Below are 27,822 nucleotides of genomic sequence, written 5' to 3'. Positions count from 1 at the left end.
GGCCAATCTGGTAACATAAGAAGACCTTAAATAGGTATACCCCAAGCTTGGACATATGAACACTTTCAGGGATATTCTGATTAGTTTATTATTACATTGACTCCTATTATACAAGAGCATTGAGAATGCTACAAATACTTTTTTTTTGTTCAGAAAGAAGCATATTTTGACATGTAAATGGCCCCCCCGATGGAAGTTTTCAACACTTTTCCTCTCCTTCGCTAACCAACCCCTCAACCCTTATCAGTGTAAGTTGTGCAATATATAATATGCTGTAAATAATTGTTTATCTGTTGATTTTTTTTAATGAATCATTAACGTTTGATGACATCCCCCATCTCTCCCTCACCATTCCCGAGGTTTATGGATCATCATAACCACTTCAGATGCATACGGGTTATTTGAAGGAGAGTAGGACCAGCTATCCATCACTCCATACTCCTCCATAGGGATGTAGGTCGGTCTTGGAGGAGGAAGAGCAATCAACGTGTTAAATCTGATCTGAGTATTGCAGACCAAGTGTCATTTTGTATGTATTTTAATAGTGCTACCATACTGTAGGCCCTTATTCAATATACTGTGAAGTCATCTTTCCCATGCTGAACAACTGTCTAACTCCATTCAAATGAATGGGACTGAGAACTTCACCAGCACAGGGTACACTACTTTATAGCATGATGATTAATAGGTCCAAACACTTTCATGGAGTCTCCCTGTTTGAGGTTAGTACTTTTCCGCTGAAACATTTTTTTTTTTTAAATCTCACTTATCTATGTCCTTGGCAAGTGTGTGACATTGTAGGGTCTCAGGCCCAGATACACTAAGCTCTGTTAGGCTATTTAGCATAACGCTAACCTAAATTAATATTGGATTAAATGTAACGCTTATCCACTAATGGGAATAACCTAACGTTATCCCAGTTTTACGCCTTTAAATTGCATTTGGTTACATTTTCCAGCCAATAGTGCTAATAATGCAAAAGTGGCGTTCCCTCTAACAGTGCATACCCACTAAAGGCTAATCAGATTAACTCAGGGATATAACATTAGGTTATTTATTGTAGGTTTAACCTAAGGGGGCCGTTATACCCAGACCCTAAAATACGGGTTTTTCCCTCTGCCTCTCACACTCTGCTCCCCACCACCCCGATATTAAAGCGTTTGATTGGATAAACTAATACATGATAGTGCTAAATTACTGAGATAAACAACAACCACTGTTTTTGCATATAATGATTTTTTTGTGGATAAATTTGCGTTAATCTCAGGGAAAATAATGTCGCTGCTATTTTAGGTAACATACAGATTTAATGTAGTTGAGTGTATCTAGGACTCAGTGAGGTTTATAGACCTGGGGTGGAGCAGAACAAATATTGCTATCAATAGTATATTGACCCAAAACTGGCAGGAATTTTTTAAATCCAGAATCTCCCTTTTTCTTGGTTTAATATTCACCCAAATGGCTGGGATGAATTAGCTTCTAAGATATTGGTGTGTGGTAAATTAGCTACGATTCACATAAAATACAAAATAAAAGGTAATATTTACAAAACAGACAATGCCCTTTTCCCACACAATATATATTTTTTTGTACAGAGGTTAACAATAATAGAAATAAAATATTATACTACATGTTTACAGTAACCGAAAATATGACATTGCTAGGATGTGCAAAACAGCTCAACCCCGTTATAACGCGATCCGTTACAACGCGAACCCGCTTATAACGCGATGCAAGCGTGGCTCCCAATTTTTGTATCTATGAATACTCTACAACACGGTTATTGGTATCTTAAATACTTTATTGTACAATGCATACAATTGTACATTATTTCTAACGTGATCCGTTTATAGCGTGATGTGATTCTTTGGACCCCAAGCACAGCGTTATAAGGGGGTTGAGCTGTATTGTTTGCATTATGTCACCTTGATTTACAATGTTTTCATAAAGTGCATGAAGGCACATGTGCATTCAACAAACCTCCTGATCAATACAAAGTTAAATCTAGCGTAGCAACACTATTGTTCTTTAAGGGATAAATTAAATATATACTGAAGCAGACGTTAGGGCTGTTTTTGGTCGCAATTGGTATTTTCACTCAAAAACGTCCCCAATGTCTGCCTCGGTATAAAAAGAATTACCCCTAAGGCACCTATTGTGATATTAGCTTTTCAGCTGAAAGTTATTCATTTTGAAGTGATCCTATCTCTGTTTTGTTTTACAAAGTTGCATCACATTTTCAGCAGGTTTGAAATGTGAGATGCTAAAAAAAAACCACTAAATTTAATTTGGGAATAAATGATAACTCTATTCTTTCAAGATCTTAAATGTATTGCCTAATTAATATATAGAGAATGATTTGCTACAAGAATTAGATATATAAGGCTAAAGATTCTTAGAATGCATGTAGTTCACAGTCTTCATTATTAACAGATTATACTCTTCATGTTACTTGCTAAAAGAATACATGATATATTAATTGTGCAAAAAAAAACATTTTCACGTATATAAAAGTATCTTTGATATGGAACCATAGTCTAGAAAGAGAATCTTCTGCATGCTTCATGTTTGTGTAAGTCTCAGTAGTGACTGTTTATATAATTGCATTTTAAGTATTGGTGACCATTTTTTATTTTAACATATGCTCAGATGTTTGTAAACTGAAACACCTTCAAAAATGCAATCCCTCCCCCCGCCCACCATACACTTTCAACTCACTTAAAAGCAGCAGCTCTCATTTGGCTCCCTGTGCCTTGCTCCTGCCTCCTAGAAGGTTGAATTCTCTCTCGTTCTCTTGATTTGTCCCCTGTAGCAGCTGTGACATGCCGACACCTGTCGTGATAGCTGCTGCTACATGTGATACAGTTTCCAGCACTAACTTTCAGTGCTTACAGTACCAATCCAAAAGCAACTCCTCCTAACTCCTCCTCCGCCCCACCCAACCTAGCCTAGAATTGTTGTTGTTGCAGTTGCTTCCCAGAGGCTGCATGCAGTAGATCAACAAAATAGTATCCTTCTTATTAATTACTATAATATTTCAGTCATAATGAGCATTGGGATATTGCAGCTGGATTTCCTGTCCTCTCCGCCCTTTGGAAACAGTGCCCCTATTGGTAGTAGAACTCGCATTATCGCTAAGGCTGCGCTTATACTGACGGCGACGCAACCGATGACGTCACCCGTCACCATTGCGATAGTTGTAATGTAAGTTTAGGCAACGTCACTGACTACAAGGCCAGTGACGTCAGAAAGGGGGAAGGCAGAAGGACGGAGAAGCTCTCTGATTGGCCACAAGGGTAGACCGTCGCTGAAAAAATCAAATAACTGACTACCGATTTTTGGTCGCGCCGTCGCGTGCACTATAAGTGCCGACGACAGCGACAATTCATTTGTTTTGACGCAACGTCGCCATCGCATTGCCGGCACTATAAGCGCAGCCTAAGCCCCCCAGGTGGCAACTCTCAACACAATTTCTCCTCAACCCTAATCAGTGTAAATCCTGCAATAAATAGTAGGCGGTAAATAATTGTGTATCTGTTAAAAAAAAAATTTATGCACCTATTAACAATGAATGATGTTACGCACCTCACACTTCCCATTCCCGAAGGTTTATGGATCATCAGTGTTCGACAAACCTATACATTTGCTCGCCCCGGGCGAGTGGATTTAACCCCCGGGCGAGTAAATATTGGCCCAAGCAGCACACGTTTGGTACTAGGTGGCAAGTAGATTTTTTTGTGTGGCGAGTAGATTTTTTGGTGATTTGTCAACCACTGATCATACATAACCCACTTCAGATGCATAAAGAAAAACTGGAGCACACACTGTTCCCTATCCATTCATCTATACTCACACCACATACAGCATTAACCTGATTGTTAGCAGGTGTCCCGTAAAAAAATTCTAGAAGTAAAGCGAGCACAGACTGACATTTAGAAACGAGTCGATGAAAAAGAAAAAGGTCCAGTTGTTGAATCCAGAGAAGAAAATATTTGAAAGCAAATACTGCTCGCCTCTTGTTAGATGATTCAGGAGTCCTTCTTCATGATGCAAGTATTCTGAGAGACTGCGAATTTAGCAAAGAAAGATAAAGGATTATTTGACCTGTCCAGTCGATAGCAATGAGTCACTAGTGGGTTGAGTGAAAGCATGCAATTGATCTGAATCACTTGAACGGCAATTGCAAGAGCTTGTGTGCTGTAGTGAATATGTAGCAAACAGGCTCTACCAGATCAAAGACCTTTATTCACTATTTCCCACCTGAAAAGTTCCCCTGGTTCTATTTTTTTTTTCATTCTTTGACTGTATCACTTCTGCTATGAGGTTTCAGTAAAACCGTACCTCCTCACATCACAACCCCCCCTCCCCCATCTACTACTGTCATTTACTACTACTGTCATTTACTACTACTGTCATTTATAACCTATGTTCCTAGTGATTTATTTTCTCTGAAAAAAAAGTCCCTACAATGTATTTTTAGCAGATTTACAGGTGCAATTACTCACAGGTGACAGAAAAACATCATTCTAAAATAAGAACTTAATAATAACATTGGCTTTTTTAATCAATTGTAACCATGATTACACCAAATATGTAGCTGTTTTTGTTCCTCTGTAGATTAAACAAGTGTATTTATTTTGTGCAACTCAACAGGGGGGCTTGTCAAGAATTTACTCTAACCTTATCTCACCCTGTGGAGTAGAAATAAAGAAGGGGGTTCACCTGTGCGTACTCTTGTTGAACATACAGTGACGACAGGGAGCAGCCAGAGGAAATCAAACCCCATCCCAAATCTCAGCTCACCTTGTTTGCAAGCTCTCTTAAAAAATATATATTTGAAATACTTATATGTGTTAGATTTAGTCAAAGGCATTAGACGTTGGTCCTAAGAGGGCTCCTTTAATAAGCTAAACATTGAAATCAATTCATTTCTTACCTCCTCCTGGGCATCCAGCTCATCGAACTTGGGTTCCATATTAGCGAATTCCAATGGTTCTTTAGAATCTTGCATAAGTGATATCTAGAAAAGAGAGATTTAAAAATCAGCAACCCTTTGTGTTATCATGCTAACATTTGGTTTTTTTATAATTTATTACATTCTTGTACATTTTTCATCACATCTCTTAAAAACATACTGTATTTCTTACAGTTCTTATGATGCTGCTTGTTGTTTTAACTTGTCACATGTATGACATGTTTTTGCAAAAATGTTCTGCATGTAAACCGTCATAAAAGGGAACATGTTTAATTTCTTTCCGGTTGTAATCTCCACATAAACATATATTTACTCATAAATACATATAGTACCCTGTTGTAAAACATGATACAAATTTAGTCATCATCTACAACTGAAACCAATCTGGATATTTGAATCAGTGGTGTGTTTATAGGTGTGTGCTAAATGCTTAATTCTACATTTTTGTAATGACTATTTTGCAAAGAGGATGCAGTCAATTTTTTTAGATGTTGTCCAGGATTGTCAGCATAAAGAAGACAAGGATATCGCATGCAAAACCACATAAAAGCTCATCTCTTTTCCATTGAGAAGCTGAACAACATATAAACTTTGCGATTTTAAAGCAGCAATTCTCCCAAAGATCAAGCCATTTCTATTTATTTTATATGACATGGGGATACTCCAGAAGTGAACTGCGGCATTCGAAGCTCCAGGAATCCCTGCCAGATTCAGTGTTATTGCCACATTTTGCAAGGAAAAGCAAAGTTGGCTGCTGGGTCACCCAATTAGGTGCTTAAATGTCATCACACAATGGTGCTTTTCTATTGGCCACCAGAGTGAGACTGGCCCATATTGCTTCTCCTGGACAAGAATTCTTGTAAGGATATTTCAAAAGGAAATATCTCCGGAGCCAGGGGGTCTCCCTCTCTCCTCCACCCCCCCCCCCCCCCCCCCCCATAGCTTGGAGTTCTGTGATTCAGTTCCAGGGGACCCGTTGTTTCAAATAAGTGAACATACATACATATATGTAACGGTGTTTCTGGCCCGGTCTGACCCACCCAATCTCACATTGGCCCCTGTGGTCTAACCGGACCCCATTACAGTGTGGATATGTCATATGGTGCACCTGCTGGCTACAGGACTCCTGAGTCTCCCGCATGATGGTGTGTGGGGAGAACCCGTCAGACAGGCCTGAGGTAGTGTGCTGAGTCTCACCTAGTTACAGTGCAGCGCCTCCACCTCACCAGGGTCCCTGCGTCCGCATGGGGATGGTCCTGGCGAGGAACTCCTCCGTGGTGCTCCTCTCTGTACACTCATCCCAGATAGATACACGAGAGGGTTTCTGGCTGAACTCATCTTTATTGACACGGCAGGGCAACTGCCCCCCCACAAGGAGTATCTTCAGCCGCTCATCTCACCAGTGCTCCCTTTGGTTAGGTTTGTCACCCAGATCAGGGATTCACTATTCCCGCAGGAATCACTGTCCTGTGCCAGGTCCCTGGACACAGCCTCCCATGGAGTTACTATAACATAACTGCCAGAGCTCCTCCTCAGCTCTGACAAGAGCTTTCCAGCAACACTCAGCAACCAACCACTTTGCAACTCCACATCAGAACTAACTTTAGAACATAGTGCTGTGCCTTATGTAAGGTTCTGAGGCTGACACATCTCTGACATCACTAACCATGGAGTCAGAGCATGTGACCAGTCCCAGCCATACACAGAGCACCCCACCAGGGTGTGAGGGAAAACCTCCATGATTACTGCTGGCATGCCCACACTTACCAGGCCTTACTGCCAGCAGGAGAGATGACTGTAGGCATTTTACATGACCGCTACATTCTCCCCCTGGTGAATCCCATCGTCCTCGCTGGGACCTAAATTTGTATACCTCTTTCCAGGAAGCACTGTAACACAAAACATAATTAGGTTAACATCCATACAAATTTTCAGCATATTGTAAACATGACCTCAGTACATATGAATACAGTCATCCGCCAAGCCCGCCCCGACCAGCAGCCACAGACCCGCAGGATGCGTCAGTACCCCCTAAAAATAGTGATCTGGGTCAGGTTTCCTCACTTCCCGGTTACCCATATCCAGGACCGTAACATAGTAATGCCTAGGTGACCCTCTCTCTGGCACATAGGTCACTCTATGTTTGTGAACATTTCTCCCTATGCTCCACACTCGCATCAGGGTGTCTATTCTTTCTTCCGCCTTTTTACCTACTATGTCGCTCCCCCTATTGGTTAAGTACAGCTCTATAGTTTCTTGGAGCCACGATTCCCTATTGTCCTCAATTTCATCCATCAGGGGCTCCGGAACATAGGGATACTCCAACCCATGGGATTTTTTATATTTGGCTATTATAGCCCTCTCCGCCCTACTGACCCTGGTCAGATCAGCATTACCTGCCCTCCCAGGTAACACCCATGATAGGGGCTCATCAGAATCCACTGGGTCTGACAGTGTGTCTGGACCCATGGGCGCTATGTCTCTACGCTCCAGCTGGAACCACCTCTTCTGTAGCTCCCTGTCCCTCTGCTCTGGTGTAAACTCTCCCTCTCTCCACCAGAAATCTACCACGTCCTCCCGCCGGATGAGGAACCGAGTACGGTCCATCCATGCGGAGTACCCCTCAAATAGTGGAGCCCACCACCGGGTCTCCTTAAAGGGATTAGGCCCTGGTTCCCGATCGTCATTAAATGAAAATACCCCTGACGACCTTGTGGATCGCGGTTTGGACCACCTTGATGACCCCGGAGCCTTTACTGCCAGTTGGGGTACTGTATGCGCCACCCTCAATTCTCCTCCTCCCCGTGAATCGCCTTCCGTAGCTCCACTGAGCTGCCTCTCCCCAGTCCGTTTTTCCTCCCCCCCCAAAGGTATGTCCACAAGTTCCAAGCTGGGCGGTGAACCCGGTGACCGTGTGATAGGGGTAGGTACATTAGCTAGGGCATGGGGTTGGGTATAGGGGCATGGGGCGGGATCCCACGGGGTTACGACCCGCTCCTGGCTGTCCGTAGACTGGTCCAAGGACGATGTCTCACCCTCCTCAGTCCTGATACCGTCTCTCCATTTTCTGGGCAATACGAGCGGTCGGGGACCTTCCCCCAATCGCCGAAGCGTCGCTGCTTCCCCTTCCTGGGTTCCGCCGTCGCCACCGGAAGTGACGTCCTCCCCGGAACCGGAAGCGTCGCCATCTCGCGTTGGACCCCCATGCGGGATCTCTTCTTCCACGACGACATCCGGTTGCTCCGCCGTCGCCACCGGAAGTGATGCCGTCCCTCCACGTGCGCGTTGGGCCTGGCGCGGCCCTTCCAGCGCTTCGCCGTCTGTTGTGACCAGGTAAGAGATAGGGCTTTTTGGCTTACCCATCCGCAGGGGTGTAGGCGTCTCTCTCCCATCTCCGCCAGGTCCTGGGATGGCGGGACTCCGTCGGTCGGATCGCCTATCTGCGGGGGACGTCCGGTCACTCACCCCACGGGGCGTCGTTCTTCCCGTCTGTCTTTTCCGCTCCGTTCTTGCTACCGCCAGCTCACGGAGGTCCTCATCAGAGTAGTCCCCTCGCCCCGACCTAGGGGTCGCGGGGCGGGGTGAAAGTCTCTTTGCCCCTGTCTCGGGGTTTAATCCAGCCGCCTCAATGGCCAGTGACCCAGCCGACTTGACCGGCTCCAGTCCCCTATCTCCGGGACTCGCGCGGTTCATCCACAGCGCGCCCGGGGACTCAGCAGAGCGCCGGGTCACATCCACCGGGGGGGTCAGCAGGCTGTATTGGGACAAACGTGGGCATAGGCCACAGATACAAAGTCCCGCAATGAGGGCAACGTGCCATCGTATTCACAGTACCTCCGGGCAGCCCGCATTGTAGGCAGAGCCCGACTACCGTCTCTGTATTGGCCACCCTCACCACCAGCACCCCGCCGGGCACTGAGTAGGGCTGGGTGGAGACCATAGTGCCCACAGTAGAGGAGCAGGCCATTCTTTGTACAGGAGTCACTTCCTGTACAGGTCTCTCCTTCTCTGTGGTTCCTCGCAACTGACTGGTGGAAGTTGCTGGATCCGCCACTCCCTGCTTCGGCTCCTCCCTTCTCTGACAGAGTTGGAACCCGCCCCCAGGGGTTGCAATAATGGGCGGGTCCCACAGGGGAATATCATGCCCCTTAATTAAGGCCGCACCTCTCTCAGTCCTGGTGGGCGCGGTTTGCGTTTTCGCGCCAGTCTCCTCTTCAGAGCTGGAGTCTTTTCCCGCGGCTAGTTCCCGCTTTCTCCTTGCAGCAGCTTTTTGCACAAGGTACCTTTGCTTGCAAATCATCTCTACGGCCGGAACTACTTTTTGTAGTGGCGCCGTCTGGATATCAGTCCCTGGGCCCAGTGGGTGCATCCCCACAGGCCATAATTGAAAGTCATTCCCCCTGGTAGAAATCAGGGGAGGGTCCCATAAACTCAACGGTTGACTCAGCACAGGGGCTGAATTAGTCACTGTCCATCCCGGCGCAGCCATAGCTTTCGCGCCATGCCCCCCATCAGGGCGGGGCTCTGCTGTTCGCGCCATTCCCGGCCAGCTCTGTGCAAGTCCTGCAGCAGCCATTTTTCCCGCGCCTGGCCCATGCGGTTTCCCTAGCAAGCGGGAACCGCCATTTTGGTTGGTTTTTGCGCCCAAAAAGTCCATTCGTTCGCTCTCACGGGGTTCTCCCCCAATTATAACAATTTCTTCACACTCTTCAAGGGTGGCCCCTCGCTGTCCCAGGCAGGATAAAAACGGGGCAGCCACGGCCTTTGCTCCGCTCCAGAGCAAACTCGTTAAGGACAATTCAGCGACAGTCTGCTCTTCAGTGGGTTGCACGCCACGGGTGCCCTCCCCATCAGCCTCTGTCCGCCATTTTACGTTCTCCGCGCCACGCGGATCCTCCACTTTCTCATAACAGTTGTCGTACATGAGGCTCCACTCTGCGGGGCAGCCACCACACCGGTACAATAAAGATTAGTTCAGATGCACCACCACATGTGTACTTTCTCTAGGTGTGACTCAGGGTTGCACTACCTCAGGCTAGGCTCACTCTCTCAGTGTCTGCTGTGACTCCTTCCTCCCAGTCTGTGCTCCCTACGGTGAGTGTCTGGAATGGCTAGGTACTCTGGCTGGCTCTGCCATGCAGTACTTGGGGCGTCTACCTGTCTTGGTCAGCCTAGCGCAGACCCTCTCCAGGACTCCTGACCAAGTTAACAGGCTGTCCCTTCTGGCATCCTACCAACTAGCACTGCCTCAAGGTGACTCGGTCAGCTATAGCCCGCTCCAGACCCCTCACTCCCTTCAGGCCCCTAGGTTGTCCCTGCGAACTGACAATATCCCGTCAGCCCCCTGACCACCCCTAGGTCCGTCCCTACTCAGCACAAAGTGGCAGCAGACACTCTCCCTGTTTCCCAGTGACCTAGCTAAAAGCCTGTCCTGTTGACGGATCTGATCTCAGCAGCTCGCCTCCAAATGTAACGGTGTTTCTGGCCCGGTCTGACCCACCCAATCTCACATTGGCCCCTGTGGTCTAACCGGACCCCATTACAGTGTGGATATGTCATATGGTGCACCTGCTGGCTACAGGACTCCTGAGTCTCCCGCATGATGGTGTGTGGGGAGAACCCGTCAGACAGGCCTGAGGTAGTGTGCTGAGTCTCACCTAGTTACAGTGCAGCGCCTCCACCTCACCAGGGTCCCTGCGTCCGCATGGGGATGGTCCTGGCGAGGAACTCCTCCGTGGTGCTCCTCTCTGTACACTCATCCCAGATAGATACACGAGAGGGTTTCTGGCTGAACTCATCTTTATTGACACGGCAGGGCAACTGCCCCCCCACAAGGAGTATCTTCAGCCGCTCATCTCACCAGTGCTCCCTTTGGTTAGGTTTGTCACCCAGATCAGGGATTCACTATTCCCGCAGGAATCACTGTCCTGTGCCAGGTCCCTGGACACAGCCTCCCATGGAGTTACTATAACATAACTGCCAGAGCTCCTCCTCAGCTCTGACAAGAGCTTTCCAGCAACACTCAGCAACCAACCACTTTGCAACTCCACATCAGAACTAACTTTAGAACATAGTGCTGTGCCTTATGTAAGGTTCTGAGGCTGACACATCTCTGACATCACTAACCATGGAGTCAGAGCATGTGACCAGTCCCAGCCATACACAGAGCACCCCACCAGGGTGTGAGGGAAAACCTCCATGATTACTGCTGGCATGCCCACACTTACCAGGCCTTACTGCCAGCAGGAGAGATGACTGTAGGCATTTTACATGACCGCTACATATATATATAGCAACTGTAAATATTCCTGTATATTCATTTGCATGTCTTAGACAGGTCTGCAACCCTGTCTTTCACCATTATCACCCAGCAAACAGCACTTCCACTGCAGCAAGGGATTCTGGGAAATGACATGCAAATGAGCACACAGTGCCACTTTTCATCTCATGCTCACATTACATGAGCAACCCTTTGCCAATGCATGCTGTTTTAAACACAACTTTTAAGCAAGGACTTGGGAGCTGCAAAGTCAGTTAAACCACTCACAGACATGTTTCAACCTTGATGGGTATCATCAGTGTGAGGTTGGCTTGCTGACATTTGCTCAAATGAGATAAGAGTAGGTAATCACCACCACCATAACCTTAATAGTGGTGGTGATTACATACATATATATATATATATATATATATATATATACATACATACATACATACATACACACATATATATATATATATATATATATATATATATATATATATATATATATATATATATATATATATATATATATATATATATATATATATATATATATATATATATATAAACAACAAAAAGCGAGCAGCATGTGGTGTGTTTTTTCTCATGTTTCATTTGGCAGTGCAAGTAATAGTGAGATGTCAACCAGGGCTGACCCACATACAGTATATGGGGTGCGCTCACACCATAATGCTAGTATCTCTATTGACATGGTTTTTAAAAGCACATTGGACCACATTTACTCCATAAAACACCTTCCTTGCTGAAAGACACCTACTGGTCCCATGCAAGTGACTGGGCCATACAGCGGCCATATTTACCAAGCTGTGCAGAAGGGTGTTTTATGCAGTAGCACAGGCCATTGTATAAGAAGTCTCTTTATTTTGCCACCCACCACCATTTGCATCCATGCTTTCCCTTCCTTGACAGCAACTAATATTTTCCCACATGTTGCTGACATGGAAAGTAATGTATTCCAGGCTCACAGTAAACATAAGGACATAAGGACATAGACGCTGGAGAGAAATGCAAACCTTGTAACAATCAATAGAATAAGATCCTTTACAGTTGTTCAGTTTTTGGGCCACATATCCCCTCATCAGTCACCAAAAGTTGACATAAAAGTACATACAATACAGTAGAGCTTTCTTATCAAATCCAAGTTTTAGTAATGCATTTATTATAATAATACACAGATATTTAAGTTAGATTGTGAGCCTTCATCTGCCCAACTGAGTCAATACATTGACATGTGCTGGTGAAAAGGCCCTAATAAATGTTATGTACTGTATTTCATTAGTAAACACTTCTAGAAGTACCTGTTCACATCTCCTTAAATGTAGCCTCTCCTTCTTACCCTGTTCTACATTACTTACCATAGCTCTAAAGCATTATATATTCCTATTACTTGTTAGGTTACTGATTTTATCCATGATACAGCTGTGCAACGTACATGGGCACCACATTAAGGAACAGTGATCATATAGATCTTTTTTAAGGCCAAAATGGCACCGTATATAAAATCTGAGCACACAACAGTATATATTCTGAAATAAACCTGACAACAATGAATATTGATTCTTTCTGCAAAGAAGTAGATCTCAATACCTTGTCCATTAAGGGATCATGTCCGTCCTTGTACTTTCTCTGACTCGCTATGTACAGCACAGCATCGTGAACAGTCAGGAAAAACATGTCTGGTTTGATAGTGTCGTCAAAGAAAAGGCATTCTTCCATTTTTTTTAAAATGTTATCTATAAAAAGTGATAGAAATGAAGCAGCGTTGTAGAATTGACAATACAATTCACCTGTTATTTTCCCCTGCTTTGTATAAATCTTAAGTGTACAACAGATCTGCATGAGATGTTTAAATAGGAAAATAAACTTTACTCTGTTAGTCAATCAATTAGGTTTATTTCACAGTAGCAGTGGACATGTTCACATCTAGGTTACTATGGAGTCTAGGACTACAGAAGGCAGAACAATCCATTGTAATCTCGGCCCGCAGTGAAAGACATTTTAAATAAACCTAATTGATTAACAGAGTAAAGTTTATTTATATTATATATATATATATAGAGAGAGAGAGAGAGAGAGAGAGAGAGAGAGAGAGAGAGAGAGAGAGAGAGAGAGAGAGAGAGAGAGAGAGAGAGAGAGAGAGAGAGAGAGAGAGAGGGAGAGAGAGAGAGAGAGAGAGAGAGAGAGAGAGAGAGAGAGAGAGAGAGAGAGAGAGAGAGAGAGAGATTAATTAATCAACTATTCTGGATATAAATGCTGAATCCCAAATTTACAACTCCTCTGTACCTACTGTACAAAGCAGTTCAGATTTTCAAACACTTTCAGATCTTAGAATACAATTTGTACACTGCTCAATATTGTACAATCAAACTCATTTAAAAGCAATGGTGGATACATAGATAGCAAGATGTTCAAAAGTTTTTTCTTTGTTCAAAAAAACGGTGAAATCACTAGGAATTTACAGCCAAAATAGATTTGAAAGATATTATGTTAATTTTCACAGGTAATCTGAAATAATAAAAATCTGCAGTATACACTGTACAAGGTTTTAAGAGACTGCAGCAAGCTTAGTAAACTCAAGTGAGACATATGAACGAACTCTTGGTTTTTCTTTGGTGGTTGCCATTATGTTATGAGATGTGGCATTAATCTTATCTAATATTTCCAAAGTCACAAACCACATGTGATATAGTGAAGTGAAAAAATAAATGGAGGGGAGCGCAAAGTTTTATATGTGATTTTATATGCGCTCCCCGAAATGTCTTTTTTCCCTCCACTATATCACATGAGCATAGAGGTTGTTCGTTTTACTGGGTTAGAGCTGCGCTCACCTTTGTTAATTTAATCACTATTGTTCACTAGCGCCGGGTTATTTTTTCATCTATCACATAACCACATGACTGTAAATATCCAACAATCCAAGTGCCATTTTTAGTATCTGATATGATACCCATTTGTAAAAATGAAAATATGTTTTTTGCTTTGCTGAATTTTGTGTTCTCCTATCCCATTTGCAGAACAGATTTAAAAAAAACAAAGCTTGGAAAAGCTCATATCTAAATTATTGTAACCTTGCATTTATTTTGTACAATGCATTATGCTACAACAAGGTCCACACCACCATCATACAATTGCTTTGTAATATGAAAGATAGAATACAACAAAATCTATATGTACCCTCATATGCTGCAATGTATACATCCACATCAATCCGCTTGAATTCTTTACATATCTGAAAAAGAGTAGTAGAGTGTAACAAAAAGCACATTTCCCAGGAAATACACCATGAAAGATTTTTCAACATTAATTGGGCTGGAGATCAAGCCAACGTCATCAAAACATTTTTTTCTTTAACAAAACAGGAAGATCATTTTAGAAGTCACGGCCAAAATAGATTTGAAAGATCTTGATGTTCATTTTCAAAGGTCACCTGAAATAGTGTTTGGAGGCTTGTGACCCCTCAAGCTCACTCTTCTCACTTCTATTTAATCAGTAGTCCTGGTACACATATGAATGAGTAGTCTATTAAGAGATTTCTTCCCCAGGAGAGAGGTGGAGATGTCCTTTACTGTAGCAACAAGCATGGGAGGTATAAATATATTTTTTCTTCTTGCACAAAGTTTTTTAGATTTTTTTTTCTCCACTATATTTATATGGGCATGTATGAAACATGTGCAGAGGGACACACCGGGAGACAGTTTGGGGGGAAATTAAAGCATACAAAAAGAAAGCCTACACCATTTTGGAGACAAAATAAACAGTACATACCCTAACTATCTGACTGGCTGGATAGGCCAGTTCCCAGTCCAAAACATATTATTTATTTATAAAATATTTTACCAGGAAGTAATACATTGAGAGTTACCTCTCCTTTTCAAGTATGGCCTGGGCACAGAGTAAAACAAATAATACATGGTTACAAGTACAGTTACATAAATGAACAGGGTATACATTATATACAAGACATTGCGTGCACAGTTAAAGAAAATATATATTAGGAGCGTGTGAAACAGTTACAGACCAGGTTAAAATGTGAGACAGCCTTAGATTTGAAAGAACTTAAACTGGTGGTGAATGTGAGGGTCTCTGGTAGGTTGTTCCAGTTTTGGGGTGCACGGTAAGAGAAGGAGGAACGGCCGGATACTTTGTTGAGCCTTGGGACCATGAACAGTCTTTTGGAGTCTGATCTCAGGTGATAAGTGCTGCATGTGGTAGGGGTGAGGAGCTTGTTCAGGTAGCTGGGTAGCTTGCCCATGAAGAATTTAAAGGCAAGACAGGAAAGGTGAACTTTGCGCCTAGACTCTAGTGTTGACCAATCTAGTTCTTTGAGCATTTCGCAGTGATGTGTGTTATAGTTGCATTGGAGAACAAACCGACAAATTGAATTGTAGAGGGTGTCAAGTTTGCTAAGGTGGGTTTGAGGTGCCGAGCCATATACTATGTCTCCATAGTCAATAATTGGCATTAGCATCTGCTGTGCAATACGCTTTCTGACCAGGAGACTTAGGGAGGATTTGTTCCTGTAAAGTACCCCTAGTTTGGCATAGGTCTTGGTTGTCAGGGTATCAATGTGCATCCTGAATGTTAAGTGGGAGTCAAACCATAAGCCCAGGTATTTAAAACTAGTGACAGGTGTTAGGGTGGTGTTAGCGTTGATTCTAATCAGGAGCTCAGTCACTGGAAGCTTTACAAATTTAGTCTTGGCCCCAAATACCATTGTTACAGTCTTGTCAGTGTTTAAAAACAGTTTGTTTTGGGAAATCCAATTTTCAAGTCTCAAAAAGTCAGACTGAAGTATGTGTTGAAGGTCTGAGAGGCTATGGCTGTGTGCATATAGGATTGTGTCATCTGCATACATGTGTATTGAGGCTTCCTTACAAGCTGTGGGGAGATCATTAATGAACACTGAGAAGAGTAGGGGCCCCAGAACAGAGCCTTGCGGGACACCACAGGTGATATCCAGGGGGTTGGAGTTAGAGCCTGAGATGGACACATGTTGGGATCTTCCTGATAGGTAAGACTGAAACCAGTTTAAAGCATGCTTCCCTATTCCAGAGCTCTGGAGTTTGTTAAACAGGATAGCATGATCAACGGTGTCAAAAGCCTTTGCAAAATCTAGGAATACTGCACCAGTGAGTTGTCCCCGTTCCATTCCACACTGGATTTCATTGCAAACTTTCAGCAGGGTAGTAACGGTGGAGTGTTTGGGACGAAACCCAGATTGGAATTGGCTAGGGAAATTTGTCTTGGTATAGAAATCGCTTAATTGGGAGTGGACACATTTTCCCATGACTTTGGATACAATTGGGAGAAGTGAGATTGGCCTGTAGTTTGAGACAGTGTTTTTGTCCCCACTTTTGAAGATTGGGACAACTCTGGCAGTTTTCCAGGTCTTAGGGATATGGCCTGCAGACAGGATAGAGTTGACTATGGAAGCAATTGGTTTGGCAATGGCTGGGGCATCAAGTCATAGGAACCTGGATTGTAGTAAGTCGGGTCCACATTGGCTGCTTAGTTTTAGTTTGAGGAGCGCTTGTATAATCTCCTCTTCAGATACTGGGCCAAATTGAAAATTGTGGGCAGTGTTGGGAGGGGGTGGGACTATAGGGTGAGATTCAGGTTTGTGGTTTGGGCTGCGTTTCGTTAATAAGTTAGTGGCACACCCCACAAATATATATATAACATGCTATCAGGGAACAATGTATATGAAATTCTTATCTTAGTATGTCGGCGCTGCGTCTCCCGTTTCTCCAGGCAAACTTCAGGTGTAGGAGTTGCTGTCCTGCTGCTCCTTTGAGGGCCCAGCCTCTGGCAGGTTCCTGGGTCCTCTGTGTCCAGGAATTTAGGTCTGGTCTCCGGGTGTCTTGTTATCAGCACAGCCTTTGTGCTCAAGACATCATCTACTCTGTCAGCACAGTTGTGGCTTTGCTACGGAGTATCCAGGTTTGTCCCCAGCCGTTTTTTTTTTACCCTCCTCTGATTACCCAAGTGGATCTGGTTAATTGACTAGCTGCAATTAACCAGCTCTCTGCTAGATTTCTCAGACCACTAGAGGCTTTTATTTAAACAGGGATAAGTCTGTTACAGGGCACTTCTGGTGTATAACCAGTTTTAACGGCACTGTACTTCATACATAGCACATACAGTGCTTCCTAATGTTAACCCCTTAGGCACCACATACATTTCACGCATCACATGCTGTTAGCTATATTATTGTTTTGTTTCATCTTCTCTCTATGTATAGGAGCAGGGTCCGCTTTGTGTATGGCCTTTACAAGACATATAGATAGATAGATAGATAGATAGATAGATAGATAGATAGATAGATAGATAGATAGATAGATAGATAGATAGATAGATAGATAGATAGTGAAAGAAAGAAAAAGACAGTATAAAATAGTTAGTGTAGGACTTGCTGATGTGGTTGCAGGCTTGAAATGTTTTGGCCAAAGCATTGAACTAAATGAGCTATACTAATAATAAACCGAGAAAAAACAGATAGCAAGGAACTAAATAATTTGTCATATTGGATGTAGCATTGGGGCTTCTTTGTCTATTGTTGTAATCTGAAATAATATAAATCTGCAGTATACACTGTGCAAGTTTTTAAGAGACTGCAGCAAGCTTGGTAAACTCAAGTGAGACATACTATATGAATGCACTCTTATGTTTTGTCTTAGGAGTTTTCCTAAGCCTGATGCACCCTAATATTGAATGATGTATCTCTCAGTGATAAAAACAGATGCAGCGGCTGTTATCCGATCATTTACCTGGGTGAATCACGCACTATAGTGCGTTATTGTCCGAGATGGTCCTCTGCAGACTAAATGGCCCATCGGATTAACACAGCAGGCGTCCCTGCTGTGTTAATCCTACTGGGGTCTACCTGTCTATAAGAGATAGGCTGAATCAGTCACTCTACCTGAGGTTTACTGCAACCGAGACTCGGTTGCAGTAAACCTGACGGTTTGATCCCATCACTTTACCACTATTGTACTCCTATATACTCTGAACTTTGCCCATTTGAGCTTGCATTATTGCTGGATATCTGTGTTCTGATTACTGGGTGCTGCTCCGGTGGTCGGGATAGGGTCAAGGGAAGTACCTTATGGTCTATACAGACCTGAGGGAACAGGCCTGAGGGAACAGGCCTGAGGAAGGGGTTCTCCCTGAAACGTTGCCCCCTTATTACCCCCCCCCCCCTCGTTTGTGTATTTCCCCGTCACCCTCCCCCCACTTTCTTATTTTTTGTCTACCCCACTCTCTGACCCTGTGTATCATTACCCTTACCACTGTATTAGGAGGGTCCTTATACCCGCTTGTGCCATCATCACTCCAAGTGTAGCTATCTTGTGCTTACCTTAAATTGTTCATTCTTTTGGCATTTAACCAGTTTTCATCTTTTTTCCAATAGTCAGTGAGTGCTGGGACTTTAGGTATATTTTGACTATTGGTTCGGGGGAATTTGGGTCCCCCTTTTTGTTCCTTGCACCCTGCACATAATTATTTACACTTTGAAACTTTTTGGAGTGCTGTCTATCATCCTTATTTTACCCAGACACCTATATTTCCTGGACACAGAGGACCCAGGAACCTGCCAGAGACTGACATGGAGGGCCACCTGCTTAAGGTACTTCCTGAGACTTTGGGGTGATAGGCAGGTAATGGGAATATCCCTCCAGTCCTGCAGACAGGGTCTGGGGAAGCAAGTTAGCCCTTACAAAGGGATAGGGGTTTGTTATATTGTGGTTTTGTATGTTTTGCCAAGATATAATTTCACCCTAATCGGTCTCCATTATATGAACCCCTGCACACATCTCTTACAGTCATGCATGGTCACTATATTCAATTCACAGTTAAGAAGCCACTAATAAAACCAGGGTGTACTGGATAAATGTATCCGGCATTTTTGTTGTTGTGCTTTTCAAATCTTATAAACCGACCATTGCAAAGCTATAAAACATACCTTAAAATATGATGATCGTAGAGAAGACTTCTCTTTATTGCAATTCCAACATGTTGCTTAGTTGGACTGCACCCTTAACATATTCGTTGCCAGAGAAAGGGTTAAGGGGCCATATTTACTAAGCGGTACTATGCTATAAGACACTGTCCAGAGCCAGATGATCTCTTCTGGCCCATGTGGGGCATAAGGAATTTACCAACACTGGAAGGTATTCTATAGAATAGCACTGCGTAATAAACATGGGCCTTAATATTTACAAGCCTGCAGAAAAAATGCATGAAGTACTTACCAATTTTAGGGATCTCACTGCCACCACATCAACGAAAGATATTTGGGCAAAGTCAAAAATGAGGCTGTGAATAGAAACTTTGGGGACAGTAACTTTGACAGGTAGGTCTGAATTCCAATCTACTTGAATCTCCACTTCTTTTGTTTGGACGTCTGGGTTGTCTGCTTCTTCTGGGTCCTCGGGATCATCATCAGGCTCAAACCCTTCGTTCTCAGTACCTGCTTTGCTGATGATACCGTTCTACAAGCGATATATACACTTTACTTTCAACATCCTCCTGTCAAAGTCTTATATGAAAGTGCCCACACACACGGTACATGACATTCTATCAGCCAATCTAGCACTACGTTCAAATTATTATTATTTGTTTACACACTTCTAACTTTTGTTCCACAAATGCCACGTTCCTAAAAAAATAAATGTAATATATACACACATATAAATGAAAAATATTAATATGAAATCATATTTTAAAAACGTTTGAAGGGGAATTGGGATTCTTTTCCATACAATTAACAGAACTGCTTTTAAAACAACAGGGGAAAAAAAACAGAAATGTGATCCATAATTATAATTCTCTTGTGTTTATCTTCTGCCTTAGAATTCTCACCATGGCGTGGAATTCTCTGATGGAGGAAATCATTGCATTCGAAAAACTGTAAGCCTATGAGTTGGTAATATTGTATAATGTCACAGAATTATTTGTGACATCATTTGTTTACGTACAGTATGTGGACAGCGCTGCTATCCAGAATTGTATCTGCTGTGTAAATGTTACATAGTCACAGAATTGTATCTGCTGTGTAAATGTGGTATAGTCACAGAATTGTATCTGCTGTGTAAATGTGGTATAGTCACAGAATTGTATCTGCTGTGTAAATGTGGTATAGTCACAGAATTGTATCTGCTGTGTAAATGTGGTATAGTCACAGAATTGTATCTGCTGTGTAAATGTGGTATAGTCACAGAATTGTATCTGCTGTGTAAATGTGGTATAGTCACAGAATTGTATCTGCTGTGTAAATGTGGTATAGTCATAGAATTGTATCTGCTGTGTAAATGTGGTATAGTCACAGAATTGTATCTGCTGTGTAAATGTTATATAGTCATAGAATTGTATCTGCTGTGTAAATGTTGTATAGTCACAGAATTGTATCTGCTGTGTAAATGTTGTATAGTCACAGAATTGTAACTGCTGTGTAAACGTGGTATAGTCACAGAATTGTATCTGCTGTGTAAATGTGGTATAGTCACAGAATTGTATCTGCTGTGTAAATGTGGAATAGTCACAGAATTATATCTGCTGTGTAAATGTGGTATAGTCACAGAATTGTATCTGCTGTGTAAATGTTATATAGTCATAGAATTGTATCTGCTGTGTAAATGTTATATAGTCACAGAATTGTATCTGCTGTGTAAATGTTGTATAGTCACAGAATTGTAACTGCTGTGTAAACGTGGTATAGTCACAGAATTGTATCTGCTGTGTAAATGTGGTATAGTCGCAGAATTGTATCTGCTGTGTAAATGTTCTATAGTCACAGAATTGTATCTGCTGTGTAAATGTTGTATAGTCACAGAATTGTAACTGCTGTGTAAACGTGGTATAGTCACAGAATTGTATCTGCTGTGTAAACGTGGTATAGTCACAGAATTGTATCTGCTGTGTAAATGTGGTATAGTCACAGAATTGTATCTACTGTGTAAATGTGGTATAGTCACAGAATTGTATCTGCTGTGTAAATGTGGTATAGTCACAGAATTGTATCTGCTGTGTAAATGTGGTATAGTCACAGAATTGTATCTGCTGTGTAAATGTTATATTGTCATAGAATTGTATCTGCTGTGTGAATGTTGTATAGTCACAGAATTGTATCTGCTGTGTAAATGTTGTATAGTCACAGAATTGTAACTGTTGTGTAAACGTGGTATAGTCGCAGAATTGTATCTGCTGTGTAAATGTTGTATAGTCACAGAATTGTATCTGCTGTGTAAATGTTGTATAGTCACAGAATTGTATCTGCTGTGTAAATGTTGTACAGTCACAGAATTGTAACTGCTGTGTAAACGTGGTATAGTCACAGAATTGTATCTGCTGTGTAAATGTGGTATAGTCACAGAATTGTATCTGCAGTGTAAATGTTATACAGTCATAGAATTGTATCTGCTGTGTAAATGTTATATAGTCATAGAATTGTATCTGCTGTGTAAATGTTGTATAGTCACAGAATTGTATCTGCTGTGTAAATGTTGTATAGTCACAGAATTGTAACTGCTGTGTAAACGTGGTATAGTCACAGAATTGTATCTGCTGTGTAAATGTGGTATAGTCACAGAATTGTATCTGCTGTGTAAATGTGGTATAGTCACAGAATTGTATCTGCTGTGTAAATGTGGTATAGTCACCGGTTGACTGAGGAAAGGGTGTTTGGGGAAGGAATGTGAGTCATTACTCTCTGTATTATTTTCACCGTTAAATTAACTACACAAAGGACATTATTTTGTTCATCCGTTTGTAATGTACTGTAACTCAAGATACGTTTTACAATCCGATTGATTCTCCGGTGAAATTTGTATAGATAAAGACATTTGTGATTTCTAATTGAGAAACAAATCCGAGAGATCCGCAGCTAATAATAAATCCAAATATACTGAAACTGATTTGTAAATGCCCTTGACGGCATTACTGTAGGTTCTTTTGACATTATTTATCACTAGAATATGTATGATTTGATATATAAACAGCCCAATGTAATTTTATTCTAATGGCATTTTTGCTAAAAAAAAAAAAAAAAAAAAACTAAATGTTGTGTTGTGAAGAAATAAACAAATATGACGTCACCTTTGTTGCTCCTAATTGTCCTTTCTTGATAAGTTTTTGTATCTTCTGCAGCGCTTTTGTTCTCTTGAGGAAAACTTTGACTGCATCAAATCCGACCTGGGGAGGATTCAAAGCAGGTAATGTTTCTTTGGGGGTTTTTTGCACCTATTTTTAAATAACAAACTTTTTACCCGAAGCGGCAAATGTACTCACAATTTTTCTTATGCCGTTTCTCAGATTATCGATATTACCATAGAAAATACCACTACAAAACCGAACGATTTTAATTCCCTCTGGTTCGACAGCCTGCGATATAAAGAGAAACAATCTTGATGTTAGGTTGAGATTTTTTTTAAAAATAAAATAAAAAATAACGCTACTGTACATTAAAAAACATCAATAGTGATTATGAAAATAAATGCCTACAGTTTTGTAGATCTTGACATCCTTGTAGAGATCTGTACCAGGGACATTTCCAAGAGAACCAACTGATGGGCTAAAAAATAAATACAAAAATATTGTCAAATTTGAATAGTAAGGTACAGTAAACAAATTGAATAGAACACTGTTTTTTTGGAATAGTAACCTTTACAGAACATAGATCCCATCAAAACCTGTTAATGATGGTAACTTTTATATGGCAGCACTCATGTAAAGAAGGGATGGGCAACTCTAGTCCTTAATGGCCACCAACAGGTCAGGTTTTCAGGATATCCCTGCTTCAGCACAGGTGGTTCAACCAGTGGCTCAGTCGGAGACTAACTTAACCAGCGGACATAATGAAGACACTGTGTGCCATTTTTTAGCTTGTTTTCTTTTAACGGGTAATCAGCCAGCAATATTGATAGAAAGGTCGTCATTTTCATTTTGCTCTTCTCAGTGTCATTCTGCGGTATCGAGGTATCTTACTTTAATATTTGACCTCGTGTCTACGATTGTGATTTAGGAAGTGTGAACCCGGAAGAGTGAGGGAGAAGTTATAGGACACACATACTATAATAAGATGCATCTCTCTGCTTCTTCCACATCAAAAAGTCAATAAGCAAAGTGGGGATTCACTTTTTGTTATTTCTAACGTGTTTATTTCATATAATGTAATTAGAATAAATTATTTTATATCACTGGTTCACAACCTTTTTTACATTGTGCACCCTGTGAATTAAAAAAAAAAAATCTTATTGCCTACTTATCAGACTATTGCTAACAAAACTGTTTGACCGATCCCAGGCAGCATAGTGCCCAGAGCTTGTGGGGGGAAGACACACTTAATAAGGCCCCAAACTGCTCCTCAGTGTGTGCAGGAAGCATGGGTGATATACTGTAGCTGTCAATTACTGAGAGAGCTAACAAAGCTAACCCACCCACGCTAAGGGTCAGTTTGGGGCTTTACTAAAAACGCATCCTCCATGGGCTCAAGAACTCACTATACTGACTGGGATCTGCCAATACATATTTTCTTGGGAAACCCATTGGAGACACCTCGTCAACCCCTAGGGGTCCCCGAACCCCCTGTTGGGAAATCACTGCATTATAATATAATATAGTATAAGTATTTATAGTATAATGTTATTAATGAATTGTTAATTAAATTACCTCATAATAATAATATTTTGTAAACATGACTAATATTCTATTAAAAATTAACTTGTCAGCATGCTGCTTTTAAACCATGCTTGATCTTTTGCAATGGGAATCAAACATGGTGTACACCGAGGTTATGACAAAACGGCTGCATTTAAACAATTCCACATACTGTATTTCCCTTGCGTAGTAGTTTTATTTGACTAACATATTATTCCTTATCATTTTTGCTACTGACTATGCTCATCTCACTGAGTGAAAAGTTTTTATACCACAATCCACATTATATATTGTAGTGATTAGTGACGCTACTTACAACTGGACCCGCAGAACAACAGTCAATAATCCGAACACTAAACCAGCCAACAATCCCAAATCAAGACCCAGGAAGATGGCAGCGAGGCAAGTGAAAACCCAGATAACCTGCAAAGAAAGGTCACAACGTCAATCTGACAGGTCTATCAACGCTAAAAATAAGAAATCCCTGGTGACCTTCATGTTATTCTCTCCTCCTTGGCCTCGGTGCAGGCATCTCGTGGCATGATCCGGTCCAAACAATTGTCAGTACAAAGAATAACAGAGATGGTGCCGCACTCGAACAGCTTCACAACGCAGTTTCTAAATGTATTTGCTTAATGATGACGACACACTATACACAATGTTTCCGGGGCCGAAACGCTTTATACTTTGTGTGGTCAGCATTAAGCAAATCAATGCAGTAACTGCTTAGAGGAGCTAGTCGAGTGCGGCTTCTTGTCTGGTAATCTTAGGCCTAGCAATGCCGAATGGGCCAGCACATCCTTTATTTGTAGTGTTTTCTGGCATAATCTTCCCCAAAAAGATAAAGGGTTAAACAGAAATAAATGTCAGTTTGGTAGTATATATATTTTAGCCAAATAAACTGGATATTACCATAGAGAAACATTGCCTTTTTTCTCTACTGTATGGAGGATCCCAAAACAATTCATTTTTGGGTTAAATACATATCTATCTTATGCTGGCATTGAACTATCCTTATAAAAAGTCATTGTTACTGTTTTTGTTTTCATCTTTATTTTCATTTTAAGATGACCAGGCGTATCAGTGACAGTTAAAGAGAGCAAAAATGACAAATATTTTATTCTTTCCAGTCCCCTACTCATTTTCTGTGTAATCGAGTAATCTCAGATACAGGGGCTTATGCAGAGAGGATAGAAATGGAAATCGCGCCATCTTCTGGCCAAAAAACTCGGCACAAAACCTTTTCCTCCCGACAACATGGTGAGATTTATAAAATCCGCCAGAACAGTTTTCGGAAGTTAAAAATTCGCCAAACACGTGGCGAGAACCTGTAACTCGCCATGTTGATATAGCGTGGAATTCCAGTAGGACCGAAGCGCTTGAATGCGCCATTATGTGGCATACTATGGAGAGTTTCAGGTCTCCACCAAAAGTTGGCAAGTTGCTGATTTTCGCCGCCGTTACAAAACTTCTATGAAATGAGGTAACGCAGGTTCCTGCATACGGCCATAAGTTACGGCAATTCAGTGGCTATTTTATTGCCGTTTTCCCTGTAACTCGCGTTGCTCTCTGCATAAGCCCCACAGAGTTCAATTTACACCAGGAGACGTTGAATTTAATAAACTAATTAGCAATACATTTGATATTTTTCCTGTACTATAATGTAAAACTATTTTTGCCGTGCGTCTGTTTGCGAGTTTGATTATGTTGTCTAAACCATGTGAGCCTAAAAATGTATTGAGCTTCTTTTACCAGGGCTTTCATGGGCGTAAAAGCTGTGTATGACTAAAAAAAAGCTCACAATTTCCAAACACCAAGGTAGTGTGTTGAGCGGTATTGATGTGTCTGTATCTACTTTACCAGTGTTTGATAGTGAATTTCAGCAGTAGATTTACAGAGCATCAGGTGCTGGCATCAGCAGGTTCAGCACAGCGTTAAACAGCAGTGGGCACAATCAAAATGTTTGCTTACAAAATATTTATGCTGCCTGACTCTTCTGGCTTTTTATCTTATATACATTTCTTGGAGGGTAAATTCTATGTATGGATCGGCCATTCAGGTAATTCTATGGACAGAAAATCATTATTGAACTGGATTTTATTACAAAAAGGCTCTAGCTTCCGCTTTGGACTGTGTAGAATGTGCCCCTTGATCTCTGTGCTGTCAGAAGCATCTGCAGCCAGCGGTAACCTGATGAAGAGTTTATGTCTGGCAAAGGCACCAAAGTTTAATAGGTTGGATCCAGGCACTTACTGAGTCCCACTTGTTCTGTTTCCACAAGCGACTTATATCGAACAACTGCCAGAACATCCCTTTTAGATTGGCTATGACAATGCCTGCCAGCACCGCCTGTAATAATAAGAAGAGGTTATTCAGGTTAGAATCTTTACAGTGTTATAGAATTACACAGTACGAAGTATGCTAGGTCAGCGGTGCGCAAACTGACAGCGGGGGGCCGCGGGGTTTACAGAGGCCCCGCGCGCTTCCCAAAGGCACTTAAATTAAGTGCCGGGGGAGCTGTAGGGCCTCTGTAAACCTAATTTACCTTCGCTCCAGCGGCTTCCCAAACACGTCGCCATGGCAACGCGGTGTCAAATGACGCTGCGAGGTCATGTGATGTCACATCGGGGGCGTGGAGGTGAGGGGACCGCCGGCAGGGGGTGCAGGGAAAAAATTTGCGCCCCCCTGTGCTAGATAATGCCCTTACAGAAATATATTTTTAAATAGCAGATACTAACTATATTGCTATTTTGTAAAAGTTTTTGCAATGGAAGAAGCACACAGGAGCATTGAATATAACTAAACTTACTCTGTATTCTAATCATAAGAGCAGCATAGATGTAAAGTTTCAGGACCAGCTGTCCTTTCCTCAGACCACACACCTGCTTTATTTATGCCTGCTCTTCTGATTTGAATACAGAGTAAATTTACTTAAATTCACGGCTCCTGTGTGCTTCTTCCATTGCAAAAACTTTTGTACTAATCTGGATCCAGCTTTGAGACGCCGGGATCGACGGAGAGTGAGCACCAGTGAGGGAATCTTTCATTTACTTTATACAAACAGCGGTGTGCCACTATTCCTATATTGTGTGTATTGCTATTGTGTTTCATTCACAGATTGGTAGTTATTGTCTTCTCATGTACCCTTAGGCAAACTCAATGAGATGACAAGGTCACAGAGATGGAAAAGCCCCTTTAGCTCTTTTCTCCCATTTCATGAGCCATTAAGATGGAGAAATAGGAGGCAATAGGAAACTATTTAATGGCCTTCAACATATTTACTGTAACTGTTTCATACGCTCATAATATATATTTTCTTTAACTGTGCACGCAATGTCTTGTATATAATGTATACCCTGTTCATTTATGTAACTGTACTTGTAACCATGTATTATTTGTTTTACTCTGTGCCCAGGACATACTTGAAAACGAGAGGTAACTCTCAATGTATTACTTCCTGGTAAAATATTTTATAAATAAATAAATAATATTTAGTCAGCAGTACTATCCAATAAAACACCTTCTCTCGCAGGAAAACATCTTACTTGCCATTCCCCTTAATTTGCTATAAGGTGTTCTCCATCACTGAAATGTGTTGTATGGCATAGCAATGCTTTACTAAATGTGAGTCTTTGGCTGCGTTTATAGTGCCGGCGACGCGGCCACTGGCGAAAGTTGCACTTTAGTTTGGAGCGATGTCGCTGACAACAAGGCCAGTGACGTCACGAAAACTGTGTTATAAAATGATATGAAATGTAAAAAACATTTGATTATTAAATGAAAGAGTAATATACTGTAATGGCATGTGCGTTAACCATACACGTTGGTTCTGACAGCAAAGATTGCTGCGTTAACAAACTTTATTTGGCATGAGAATTTGCTGTAAATGTTAATTTCCATGGATCTG

The 27,822-nt window shown here is 41.9% G+C and overlaps 1 protein-coding gene across 1 annotated transcript in view; it reads right to left on the bottom strand.

The window, feature by feature from the left end:
* Positions 1-685: 685 nt before the first annotated feature.
* Positions 686-27,822, bottom strand: part of SLC26A4 (solute carrier family 26 member 4) — a 45,965-nt gene continuing 18,828 nt past the window's right edge. The window contains exons 12-21 of the mRNA XM_075599719.1: positions 26,169-26,264; positions 24,232-24,338; positions 22,761-22,830; positions 22,548-22,640; positions 22,356-22,451; positions 19,514-19,753; positions 14,436-14,490; positions 12,849-12,994; positions 4,937-5,020; positions 686-4,066 (exon numbers count right to left, since the gene is read on the bottom strand). Coding sequence (XP_075455834.1) covers positions 4,043-4,066; positions 4,937-5,020; positions 12,849-12,994; positions 14,436-14,490; positions 19,514-19,753; positions 22,356-22,451; positions 22,548-22,640; positions 22,761-22,830; positions 24,232-24,338; positions 26,169-26,264 — 1,011 coding nt within the window. The 3' untranslated portion in view covers positions 686-4,042. The remainder of the gene's footprint in view (positions 4,067-4,936; positions 5,021-12,848; positions 12,995-14,435; positions 14,491-19,513; positions 19,754-22,355; positions 22,452-22,547; positions 22,641-22,760; positions 22,831-24,231; positions 24,339-26,168; positions 26,265-27,822) is intronic.

Source organism: Ascaphus truei, chromosome 5, assembly GCF_040206685.1.
Source record: "Ascaphus truei isolate aAscTru1 chromosome 5, aAscTru1.hap1, whole genome shotgun sequence".
Classification (NCBI taxonomy): domain Eukaryota; kingdom Metazoa; phylum Chordata; class Amphibia; order Anura; family Ascaphidae; genus Ascaphus; species Ascaphus truei.
This window is presented reverse-complemented; position numbering and strand designations above follow the sequence as displayed.